This window comes from Colius striatus, chromosome 16 (genome assembly GCF_028858725.1).
Source record: "Colius striatus isolate bColStr4 chromosome 16, bColStr4.1.hap1, whole genome shotgun sequence".
In the NCBI taxonomy this organism is placed as follows: domain Eukaryota; kingdom Metazoa; phylum Chordata; class Aves; order Coliiformes; family Coliidae; genus Colius; species Colius striatus.
In genome coordinates, this window is record NC_084774.1 from 17,117,456 (window position 1) to 17,130,593 (window position 13,138).

Consider the following 13,138-nt stretch of genomic DNA (forward strand, 5'->3'; position numbering starts at 1 on the left):
GGACTATAATACTGTTTTTTTTTCTCAGTTTTTTCTGTCATTTTACACATCTTAAAAAATTTCTTAAAGACTTTAAACAAACTACTACCTATTTGAGCTTGAATTTACTTGTTGCAAAACAATTGAGAAAACAAAGCTTTTCTTTCATAATTGGTAAAACTTAAAGTATTAACACATTTTACTCTAATTAGAACAAATGAAAAGGTCCTTTGATGCAGTTGAATCATGCATTTCTAGTCCCTTAGTTATGGTTTTTTGGGTCTTTAGAGTCTCAGAGTTTGTTGGGTTTTTTTTCTTCACATGTTGTAGCAAAAATGGACTTCAGTTTGGATGTTATGAGCTGATTTCTCTGGAGAGGTTTCACAGGTTTTATATTTGTCTTAAAGCAATATCACTGATTCTTAGGAGGTTAGTGTGAATATTCTGCTTATACTCCCTTCAAAGTCAGAATATGTATTAAATTCTTCTGGTAGTTTCCTTTATCTGCAGTTAAGGAAATGCCCCATGGCTGCATCTCCACGTATACAACTATTGAAACTTTGGTCTCAGCTGTGGTGCATACAGCTGCAAAGAAAACGTGTTACTCCACTGTAAATTGCAACTTTCTCTTTTTCACTCTGGGTTTCCATATGCCTTTGTATCTGAATGATTGTAGTAGCAATACATTTGAAATGCAGTTAAAGCCTTATGCTGTGCTTCTTATTCCACAGGATCTCATAGAACCTTTCTTCTGAAAGTCTTGGTTAAATATATGTATACAGAGGAAGTACAGAACATGTAACATTTTGCTTATATCTGTGGTGGGAACAAACCATCTTTTTAGTAGCTGTATCATTTGTGGAATAGAAAATGGAAACCATCCAAACTGATCAAAATTCAAGGGAAATTTTAGGTAGCAAAATACTTTTGGAAAGTTTGTGGGCAACATCCTTTTTTTCCCTGAAATACACAGATAATTGCAGATATATCTCTTCTGGTGTATCTTTTGAGATATAGTATCTTCAGCTGTCTTGTCACTTCTGCATCATCTTATTTGACCTTGAAAGTCCTCTGTTCATGCAAGTAATTAGCCTTTGTCCTTGGTAGCTTTAGAAATCTAGAAATGTCGCGTTCCAAGCTTGCATATGAGTGGTTTCTGGTAACATTAATTTATGCCCTGTGTCACTTAAATTTGTATAGGATGCTGCAAAGGTATGGAAAATGCATATGGTTGCACTGTTCTGTGAGTCATGTGGGCACAAGTGCAGATGTGTATATGGTGTAGAATACATACAAAATTGCCTGAGAACCAAACAAGATGGTTCTGCAAACTACAAGCATTTGGATAGTTACAAGTAATGCTATGAGCAAATGATTTTACATCTAACAAACAAAAGTCCCAGTATATTAATTGCTTAAAACTCAAGATTATTTCCCTCCATATCCTCCACAGCAAGCCACCCCTGTAATCAATTCCAAACAGAAAACTTCCGTTAATAAATGGAATGTAGCTACCCAATAAATTATAGGAGTTCTTCCAAGCTGATCTACCAAACTTTAGATTTAGAAACTTTAGGTGCATAGGGCCTCATTTCACCTATCCCAAGCTTTCTACATCCTGTGTTTTGGCTACATCATCTTTGAGTTGTCTGGGACTCAAATGAAAGACTAGTTGGTACAGTTTACAAAACTAACACTGTTTTCTAGTGCAGACAAGCCAGTGGAGATTGTGAGTCTTAAATTCAGATGTGCATTTAAACAGTGGTTTAAATGTCTCCCAGTGTTCCTGTTCCTGTAGCAGAGCTGGCTGTTCAGGGTGTGACTTTGCTCCTTTATCATCTCACTCTACCATTTGCCTTATTAATAAAAATCTGCACTGGCTTGCTTCATTGTATAAAGTTGTGAACTGCTGCAATGTAGGGCAGTCTTGCATGGTGTTCAACTTGTTTCAGGACTAACTTCTTCAGTTGTCCCAGATTTAGCCACCACTAAATATTTGAAAATTTAATTTGCACAGCCCCATGAAATTCTGAGTTTAGACAACCTAATAGCTTCTGTAGCAAGCTGTAGAAGTGTCTGCTGCCTTTTGTTGAATTGCATGTCTTGCACTCAATGCTCTCTCTTGCCACAAGAAGTTGTTTTCAGTCTTGAGTGCAAACTGGCATTTGTCTTCAGAATAAGAAATAACCTTCCTTATGGATGATTTTGTGCAATGAAAGAGATACTGCTCTTGCATAAATGTTAATCAAGCTCTGTGAAATGCTGTTTGCTTGTTTATTATTAATATTATTATTTGAAAGATTTGCAAATTTGTTTTGAAACCAAACCTGTTTTTCTTGCCTACATTTCAGTCAGAACTAAGACATGGTCCGTTTTACTATATGAAGCAGCCACTCACCACAGACCCTGTTGATGTTGTACCACAGGATGGACGGAATGATTTCTATTGCTGGGTTTGTCATCGGGAAGGCCAAGTCCTCTGCTGTGAACTCTGTCCTCGGGTTTATCATGCTAAGTGTCTGAAACTGACAGCGGAACCAGAGGGGGATTGGTTTTGCCCAGAGTGTGAGGTTAGTTGGCTGTAAGGAGTGGATTTCTTTCTTGTTTGTGAGACATGAGCAGCTTTTTTGCTTTCTGAAACATTTCTGGTTTATTCCTATATTGCCTTATGGCAAAGGTACCAGAAGAAGTTTGCATGGAAGTGGAGGCATCCATTGCTGCTTACCACGAGTCTTCAGTTTCCTTTGTGTTTTCATTTCTAGAGAAGGCACCATTTCAAAGAGTGATCTTCATCAGGCACCTCAAATTCTGAAAACATTCTGCGGTTTTGACTAGTTTAACTTGTGCTGCTTCTAGTGGGCTGATCAGCTCTGCAGCAGTGCAGGGAAAAAATGCACTGTAGGGTCTACTTAAACAAGTGGGTATTTTATTACTTTTTCTTTCTGCAGGGCTGAGGAAGAATTTAATTATTCCTCTCCAGTTTTTCCTGAGGAGAGAGAGTACTTGGCATCAAAGTATCTTTAATGAAAGCAAACTGGTTTATCGCATGTTTTTGTCTTTGATCACTTATTCTGTTAGAGCCTAGGTAACCTTCTCACTCATGTCGCTGTGAACCTTCATTGTATCAGGAATTTTATGTACTTGCCCATCCACTTTGTGTGATTTTGAAGATGATGGGTAATTTTCTAGTTTTTTCCTTTTCTTTTAATTTATTTTTTTTATTAACATACCCAGAACAAAACCCAAGTAAAACAAGCATCTGAAGTACTTATACTGCATCGTTGGAGACCTTTTGTGTCTTCTAAGATAGTTACTGTCTTCCATTTGAACACGAGAATGTCAAGTGGAGAAGAATTTACCTAGAAATGTTTGCTGACAAAATATTTATCTTAACTTTTAGAAAATCACAGTTGCAGAATGCATAGAAACACAGAGTAAAGCTATGACAATGCTCACCATTGAACAGCTATCGTATTTACTGAAGTTTGCACTACAGAAAATGAAACAGCCAGGGGTAAGGAAGATTTTAAAATTTCTTTCAATGTTTGGATCATATGTTTGTCATAATCCCAGGGTTTACTTCTTTTTGTGGATTATGAACCTAGTTTATTTTATCAAACGTATGTGACAGCTTCTGTGCAATCTGCTGCCGGTCTAGTACAGACAGATTAATTTAGACTGTGTAGACTTTTTTTGGAGTGCGTTTAAAAATGTATTTTCTTGATGTAAATTCTGGAGTTTCGGTCGATCTAGTGAAAATACAAGGTGCTAGTTGAGATACTGTGGTTTCTCACTCTGAAAATGGACAATGCTATCTCTGAGACAAAAGAGGAATGAGGAGACACGATATCTTACCAAAACTAACTAATGCTTAATGAATGTTATTGAGATATTTTGCCCACCAGGCATTTTACTAATAACCTGTTGTTTTGGTGCCTGACTACTTCAGTTGTTTGTGTTCCAAGGATTACAGTCCCTTCACATGAGCAGATATGTTGTGGAGTCTCACTGATAAAAGTTTGAATGCATTTGTATTACCAAGCCACCGTTGTCTTGAAAGTTATGATTCTGATGAGAGTCTTAAAAGGAAGTATTTCTGAGTCTAGTCAATCAGAAATTTAGTGTCTTTATTCTGCTAAAAATCTGTTGAGCCTCATCTGATACTGCCCATAACCACCCCTACAAATAATAACAGTATATTTTGCAAGCCTCCTACTTTTTTGCAATTCAGAATTTCTAGCACATGCAAAATTAGTTACATGAGACCTCTTAGTTCCTCTTGTTCTGCCAGTACTTTATTACTTCACAAAATGTTATAATTGCCCTCAAAACTTTTCTCTGATATCAGAAGTAGAAAATGAATGATTCGAAAATGAATGAAGAATTGTGTGATTGATTAAGGTATTCAGTATTAATAAGCAATATGGTTTTATTCTCCTAACAGACAGAGCCATTTCAAAAGCCAGTTTCACTGGATCAACATCCAGATTATGCAGAATATATCTTTCATCCAATGGACCTTTGTACATTAGAGAAGGTTTGTATTAACCTGAGAGGAGGGTTGCTTGAGTTTGATTGGTACCTGTAGAATTTATGAAGTGTTTGAGAGGGAAAGAGAAGTTGCTTGAATTTTTTTTTATGCCTTATTTTGTTGTTTTTTATCATTATGAATGCTAGTTCAGTTACAACTTAAAAAAGATGATATGCCAACTGAACAAGTCCACTTCAGTAACAAATGCTCAAGGAGAACAACATGAAAAAGAGAAGTTTATAGTGATATCTTCCTCCTTTATAAATTCATCTAATTCCAGGAATGATTCTGTGGGGAGACTTCGTTGACCACAGTCTCTATTAGATCATCATGTTCATAATGGATCATGGGTCCATTAATTTGGGACTGTTTCAGTGTATATCCAGAGATCATTCCAGACTCATTTTACTACTCATTCAGGAAGATATGTAGGGAAAAAAAAGTACCAGTGAAGAGATGGATAATGGGACTTTCCTTCTCAGTTCAGTAATAATTTAAAAGTTTCCAATCGTGAAGAAGTTCTCCATTCTCCAGTGCTCACTGAGGACTGAAGCACTGCAAATCTGTGCTCTGCTAGGAGCTGATGAAGAGACAGCAACTTTTCATTCACCATGTAGAGGTTGACGTCTTTATGGTATAAAGATGTAACAAAACCATATGAGTAATTTTATCTAATAGAGTTACTTTTCCCAGTGGGTGGACTTGAATATCAAACATATTGTCTTATGTTCTGTGACCAATATTTTTTTCTGGATCTTGTTAAAATTAAAAAATGGAAATGTGGAGCAATGGTATGTCAGTAGAAGAAGTCAAGGACTCCGTTTTCTGCAGAGGCAACAAATAGAACACTGCTTCAGGAAATTAACACTTTTTTTGGACGTGTTGAAGACACTGATCTAAGTAATTAATCATTTTGAATTAATTTGTTCAGTTTATACATTTTCAGGGCAGTCAAAAGACACCTTGAATTTGACAGATTCCTAAGTATTTAGTATCATAAATCTTGCAGTAAATAAATAGGCAGTTTTAGTAATTGTATGACTGATAGAAAACAACGTTCAGGAAGACTGTGTCACTTTTTACACATTTCTGTTTCTTGTTACATTCTTATTTTTTTCTTTACAGAATGTTAAAAAGAAAATGTACGGTTGCACTGAAGCATTTTTGGCTGATGCCAAATGGATTTTGCACAACTGCATTATTTACAATGGGGGTAAGTGTTGATGTGTACTTATGGTCCTCAAATATGAAACTTTGCAATAAATAAAGTCATAAAGCCATTTGTAGGCTTCTGATTGGGAAATGCTGAAAGTGTCTCTGTTAATGATCACAGCGCCTAAACCTTACAGATTAATGTTTTTTTAACAACTGGCATGCATAAAACTGTGGGACAAAATACAGCTGATGCTGTCATTTACTCATTCCATCTTTAAAAAAAATCAATCAAATTAGAGTCATAGAATGGTTTGGAAGATTAAAGATCATCTGATTCCAATTCTCATCAGCTGGTTCAAACCTCCAAGTTGCTTTAGTATTTTGCATTGTGCAACCCTTGATAGTAGAGCTAATTGAGGGGATCATAGTCACTCATGGAAAGAGAGTATCAGTGGTGGGCAGGCTGCAATGGGCTTCAAAAGGGAACAGTTACAGATTGTTATGATGTTACGCTGAGAAGTGCCTACCTGCTGCTTTTGCAAGCACGCAATTGATACTTATGTGTTTTACATTGTTTCTTTAAATGTTCTCTTTTGACTTTATGGTAACTTCAAGTCTAAAGAGTGTTGCTTTTATAATAACTGTAGCATTTTGTTGTTTCCTTAGGAAATCACAAATTGACACAAACAGCAAAAGTCATCATCAAAATCTGTGAGCATGAGGTATGGGTGCCCCAATTAACCGAATTGTTCTGTGTTTTTGAAGTGTTCCATTTCATGTGAGTGAAATACGTGTTTTCTAAAGGATGTAGTGCATAACTATAATTTTTATAGGCTTTCTTATGATTAGAAATGCATATCCATGGCCTACTGAATGATCTTTTTTTTTGTCAAGGGCATTTCTAATGTGTTTTCCATTAGGATATTCACTGTCTGTAATTAAGACGTGCAGTGTGAAGGTGAGGAGTGAAGAGAAGAAAGTGGACATATGGATTCTGCCCAAAGACACCTGTTTTCTAGAGTGTTTGAACTTGAAAAGAGACCCACATCTTCTGATTCCTAGATGCAATTTTTGATGCTTCTTTTCCTGTACCAATATGAAATTCCTCTGAAGAATTGTGAAAATGACAGTGTGTATTTGCACTCATTTCAGTGACTATCCATAATGTTTGGTAGTACAAAAACTTGTTATTCTAAACATAATATATTTGAACAATATTTCATTGATGTAAATTATATGCTGATCTGACCCTTTATATTTATGGAAGTGCTTTCTCCATCCCCAGGTTGACACAGCAATATTCACAATTCAGATGAATTCTTAGAATTCTTAATAGAACAGAATACATGTATAAGCTGAGCCTGACATAGAATCATAGAATGGTAGGGGTTGGAAGGGACCTTTAGAGATCATCTAGTCCAACCCCCTTCACTGATTTGCATAATATCATCTGGAGTGCAATATTTTATTTTTGGTTTTCAATAATTATGAAATTAAATGCCCATACATTACGAAACTCAGTGCCCAATTGAGGTTTATTTTTGCCATTGGAAGAAATTGTGGTAAATAATTCTTGATCACTGGAATAAATGAACCATCAAAACAAAAGATGTATTTTTTTGACTGGGTAAACAGCAGTAGCATACAACCTGAAGAGGAGTGTAAAAGTGTGAGTGCCTTAACTGAAATGTATATATTACAGAGTTAGAAAAATACGAATGTCTGTCAAAACAGTGTTGATTTCACAGCAAGTAAATCATAGAATCATTTAGGTTGCAAAGGACCTTTAAGATCATTGAGTGCAACTGTAAGGCTAACACACCAAGCCTGCCACTAAACAATGTCCCTTGATGCCACAACTACATATCTTATAAATACCTTAGAGAATGGTGACTCCACCACTGGACAGCCTATTCCAATGCTTGACTCCACTTTTGGTGACGAAGTTCTTCCTCATATCCAGTCTTAACTTTCTCTGGCACAACTTGAGGCCATTTCCTCCTGTCCTGTTGCTTGTTATATTTGGGAGATGAGACATGCCCACCTCACTCCAGCCTCGTGTCATGTGGTTGCAGAGTGCTCTCCTGTATCCCTTCAGCCTCCTCTTCTCCACATTAAACACACCCATTACCTCAGTTGCTCCCCATCACACTTGTGCTCCAGCCCCTTCCCCAACTCCAATGCCTGTCTCTGCATGCACTCCAGTACCTCAGTGTCCTTGTAGTGAGGGGCCCAACACTGAACACAGCGCTCAGGGTGCATCTTCCAGGAAACTGGACAGACTAACATAATAATACTGATCACACTTTGGACTCTGTTTAAACTCTCCAGTAACTACTTGCTTTTTCTTTTCAGATGAATGAAATTGAAGTATGTCCGGAATGTTATTTAGCTGCTTGCCAAAAACGAGAAAATTGGTTTTGTGAGCCTTGTGTAAGTTAAGGATTATGGTAGTCTAGTTTATTTGTTAAATGAACAGTTCTTGTTTGACTGTTGCTTGTTGCCCTCCTGTTGTTTTAAACCTCCAGTGGTTACTGAGTCAGGGAAAACTGCTGTCATCTACCAGGTGACTTATGTTCTCACATCATGCATTTTATGGTCTCAAGACTATGTCCCTGATATTGCATGTTTTCACAGAAGGATTATTTCAGAGATAACTGTAAAAGATGTCAGCAACCAAGTTAGCAAGTTCTCTGTCCTCAAATGCTTGTGCAAAATTTTGGGTCATCAATGTGTGCATGTGGTGTTTGCACTCAGGCTAAAATTTCTGAGAGTGAACATCTGCTTTTCCCGCAGGTGTAGATCTGAGAATTTAGATTTGATTTTTATTTCATGACCTATTAGTAGGTTGGTTTCTTTTTTTGTTAAATACTGCATCAAACTTGGGAAGACTACTTAAAATTCTTAAGTAGAAGTGTATAATCCACCAGAAGTGTATAATCTTGGACTTCAGTGAAAATTAGAGAATTTGAAAGATTGACCCTAGTCTAACTTACTTTATGCTACATATTTGGGGAGGAGTAATGAATAAAAAAGTGGAATTACATTGTGTTTGAGATTCTAAAGGTTTTATGGTTGGTTTTAAAAATTATATTTTGTTCTCTTGGGATTTATTGTGTATATAACAACCATGTAGTAAAATGGAATCTTGTATTTGACAAATGCTTTGTGCATGTTGAAACTTTGTTGAATCTAAGTAATATATACAATAAACAAAAACCCATATTGGTTACAGATTTGAAGATGATTCTGCCTGTAATTTCTTACGGTGTATTTTTCCTGTAGAGCAATCCTCACCCTTTGGTCTGGGCTAAACTGAAAGGCTTTCCATTCTGGCCTGCTAAAGCACTGAGGGATAAAGATGGGCAAGTTGATGCTCGCTTCTTTGGCCAACATGACAGGTAGGAATTTAACCAAAGAATGTCTTTGGATGTGATAATCTGAGTCATGCAATTTAGTTACTTACCAAAACTAAACACTGAACTATTGAAAGACAAAGGTAGAGATGGTCCTTTGAAATTATCTGAGGAGTGCATATCTTTATGATTAGGCTAAAATGAACTAGTGTATGCACAAAAGTTGCCAATGTTAATCCACAGTGTGAAATGCAGTTATAATATCTTTTGTTTTTCTGTTTTATATGTAGGGCCTGGGTTCCAATAAATAATTGCTACCTCATGTCTAAAGAAATTCCTTTTTCTGTGAAAAAGACTAAAAGCATCTTCAATAGTGCAATGCAAGAAATGGAAGTTTATGTTGATAACATTCGTAGAAAATTTGGAGTGTTTAATTACGCACCTTTCCGGACACCATATACTCCCAACAATCAATACCAAATGTTGCTAGACCCTGCAAACCCAACTGCTGGAACTGCAAAGACAGACAAACAAGAGAAAATCAAACTGAACTTTGATATGACAGCATCGCCGAAGATTCTAATGAGCAAGTCTATGCTGAGCAGTAGTACTGGTCGTAGGATTTCGTTGACAGATATGCCGCGGTCACCAATGAGTACAAACTCATCAGTTCACACGGGATCTGATGTTGAACAGGATGCAGAGAAAAAGGCAACTTCCAGTCATTTTAGTGCCAGTGAAGAATCCATGGACTTTATGGAGAAAAATACAGGTAAAAAAAGAGGATAAAGGACTTTGGGTAATGCACTATTTATTCCACTATTTATTGCATGCACTTTTTAAAGACAGACCGCATTATGACTCGATTTATGAAGAAAACTTGGGGAAAAAAGATGTGTTCAACTTTCAGTGTCACATCTAAGAGGTAACAGTCATTTCTGTGACCTTGAGATGAAAGAAACAATCTTGGAAAGTGACCAAACCCTTTCAATATAAATAGCAGGAAATAGTTATAACTATCAAAATGAATGGAACGTGGAAGTAAATACAGAAACTTAGAAATGTCATGAGTAGGAGATATTGTGTTTAAAAGTTGATAGCTCTTTTTCAAGTCAGTGAGCTTAATATATAGTGTTTCCAGCTGAGTAGATAAAGTGTGATAAAACTACATTTCCAGAGGCAGAGTGGATAAAGAGTAAAACGCGTATAAAATACAGAATTTTGACTTCTTAAACTTATAAAGTAGTCAAGTTTTCACAGAGACAAACTGTTTGTCTTTTTTTTCATCCATAAAAGAAAGTTCATTGCTGTCTAAAGAAAATGATGCAGTATATTAAGGAATGTACTTTAAAACTTTGGTTTTGGTGAAAACAATATTTCATGGATGTTTTAAAGGTTCAGGTTTTTGCTTAAACTCTGTATAAATTAGAATATTCTGTTACCTTTAGAGTGTCAAACCTAGAAACTTTCTATCTCTGCAAGCAAGAGTGCTTGTGAGGGTAAGCACACATTTGGCCCAACATTTTAACTGCAATAAAATGATTTTCTTTAAGTTTCCTTTTTTTAAAAACTAAAATGAAAGGTGTAGTTGAAAGTCACAGTGGAGGTTTGACACAGAGTTGAAATTATGAAACAAAAATCCTTTCCTTGCTTGTGTAGATTTAAAAGCTATTTTGTCCCAGTGAATATGGCTTTATTCTGACTATTTAAAAATATGTCTTTATTAATTTTGTACATTTTCAGCTTCTCCAGCACCAACAAGACCAGGTCAAGCAGGGAGCTTGTCAGGCAGCCCCAAACCTTTCTCTCCTCAAGCATCAACACCAATTTCTGCTAAGCAAGAAAGAACTTCCACTCCAGGAAGCATTCTGAATCTTAATCTTGGTTAGTCTTTTTCTTTGAAAACCTAATACTGTTATAGCTGAATAAATTACAGTGCTGGCAGAGCAACATAATATGAACAAACTTGCTTGTATGTGACTTTTAAGTGAACAAAGGGCTTTAAATGAGGCAGGTGTGTAATTATTGTTTCATCACATGCTATTTTTTTTTTTGTTTGGAAATGAAAATGCCTCTTATTGTTTCTTCTTGTTGGTAAAAGTAGGCAGTTAAAAAAACCCTTTTTTTTTTTAGCTGAACTCTACAAACAATTGTTTCTAAACAGTCAGTACATTTCTGAAGGCTGTAATTACATTGAACATTGCTGCTCTTCACGCCTCAGTCTCTCAAGTGAGTTGCTGGCAAGGTTTTCTTGTGGTCTTTAGGATTTAGGATTTACTAGGGCTTCTCTCCTGCTGCCTTCACATCACCTCTTCACTGACCATCCCTCTCTAGGGAGAGAGATGGATGAAAGGAATTAGCAGATGTCTTGAAACTCCTTAGAAGTAAATTTTGGGATTGTGGAATTTTGAAAATTGGAATAGGTAAGTACTAAATTGATAAAACAGTTCTGAAAGCCAAATGGATCTAAATTGGTTTCCTCAGTCATGATTAGTTCCTGTAGGTGTTTTGATCCAGTTCTAGCTACTTTGTTACCTCCACATGGAGAAACAGGATTCTGCCCCTTGGTGTTAGCCAAATATTTCAGGAAGGCTTGATAAAATAAAAATAATACCATAAGGACGAGAAATAAACCCATAAGAAATATATAGTGCTGCAGTGTTTGAGCCACAGATGGGAGGCATCATCTGGAGTGTAGAATATTTTGAATAAATAGTGTGGATTGGAAAATCTGATGTTGCAGTCTAAGCAATACCATAAAAGACCAGCTAGTATGCTTGCCAATAGAAGATAAATTATTTTTTCAGCTTTAGGGGAGTTTCCTTTGCTAAATATACTCTTTGGTGACTTTGGAATGAGAATGGCAACCCTTCTTCATTTAATAGTGTCAGCTTTGCCAGCCATCGATTCATTTGTGAGTCCTGTGGTTTTCAGATATGACTTACTGTGTCTTATTATCATACACCACGTGAACAGGGTTTCTCTCTGAAAAAACAAATTGAAAAGTCCAGAAAACCAAGACACGTCTGTACCTTGAACAGAGTATTAGGACTCTATGATCGTCTTCCAGTTCAGCAATAAGGAAGGAAAAATAATGAAAAAGAGCTGTGTGTTGTATCTGGCAGACTGGCTAAAGTGAAAAATGTAGGTGTGAAATCTAATTTTGTAAACATTTCCAATCAAGGAAAAAAAAATCACAAGTACTTAAGTAACTTAGAACCTTAATTTTGATTTTCAAAACTTACACTGTGCTGAAAGTGATAGTGTTTGTTTTATGGTTAGTCTCTTCCAGTATGAATATGTGACATGAGGAATATGAAATGCAGTATTGTTTTATGACCATTTCTCAGATACTGGAAAGGACAATTGAATGTTACTTAGGGTGAACTTGTGTGTGCTGTAATGCTATATTACAAGCCAGGATGATTCAAATTACGTCCTGTGCATTTGGCTTTGGGGATTGAACTACAGAAGTTGCTGCCTCTGTCTAGGAAGAGATGAGGATCTGCTATTTTAGCAGTAAATAAACCGAGTGAATACTTCAATGGTTCCTTCTTTACCTGCTCTATCTGCAATATAGATTCTCTTTGCAGCCTAATAGGCAGTAAGAGGATGGCCAAGGCTGATTGAGACAACTGTACTGCTGAAGCTGAGTCATTGTGTACTATGGCTCTTAAATTTTAAATGTGAAATGTACCTTGATATTCATTTCAAACTTGTAGAGAATGTCTGGTCAGAGGCTAAGCCCTTTGTATTTATTTCACTTTCCTCTGAGTTGGACATCAACAGAAAATGTCCTGTAAATATATGGTGCTTTGGTGGGTTTTTTGGTTTTTTTTACAGGGTAACATAAGTCAATACGGTGACATCTCGTAACTGCTGTGGAATGAAACTCCAAACCAAGCAGAGATGCACATGGTGCCAGTGTTGCTTTTTGTCCTCTCCATGGCCTTTGTCCTTTTCTTGCATATGGCATCGACTCTTTTGATCTTACTGTGAGCCAGTTCAGGGAGCTCAACTGGCCAAACCTAATCCATCTCTCTGTTCCTTCCCACTTCCTCCTGTCCCCTTCCTCTGGCCCCAAACACCAGACTGGTTTAGTGCCCTCAGGAGTTTC

At 36.6% G+C, this 13,138-nt stretch overlaps 1 protein-coding gene across 8 annotated transcripts in view; it reads left to right on the forward strand.

Annotated features, from left to right (window-relative positions):
* The window catches only part of ZMYND8 (zinc finger MYND-type containing 8), a 48,471-nt gene that overhangs the window by 20,177 nt on the left and 15,156 nt on the right, over nt 1-13,138 (forward strand). For 6 of the 8 annotated variants that reach the window (XM_062008787.1, XM_062008794.1, XM_062008793.1 and 3 more), the window contains 9 exons: nt 2,331-2,549; nt 3,380-3,493; nt 4,424-4,516; nt 5,636-5,723; nt 6,332-6,387; nt 8,021-8,098; nt 8,951-9,066; nt 9,312-9,793; nt 10,765-10,905. In XM_062008787.1, coding sequence (XP_061864771.1) covers nt 2,331-2,549; nt 3,380-3,493; nt 4,424-4,516; nt 5,636-5,723; nt 6,332-6,387; nt 8,021-8,098; nt 8,951-9,066; nt 9,312-9,793; nt 10,765-10,905 — 1,387 coding nt within the window. The remainder of the gene's footprint in view (nt 1-2,330; nt 2,550-3,379; nt 3,494-4,423; nt 4,517-5,635; nt 5,724-6,331; nt 6,388-8,020; nt 8,099-8,950; nt 9,067-9,311; nt 9,794-10,764; nt 10,906-13,138) is intronic. The other 2 variants (XM_062008792.1, XM_062008795.1) reach the window with 1 other exon arrangement.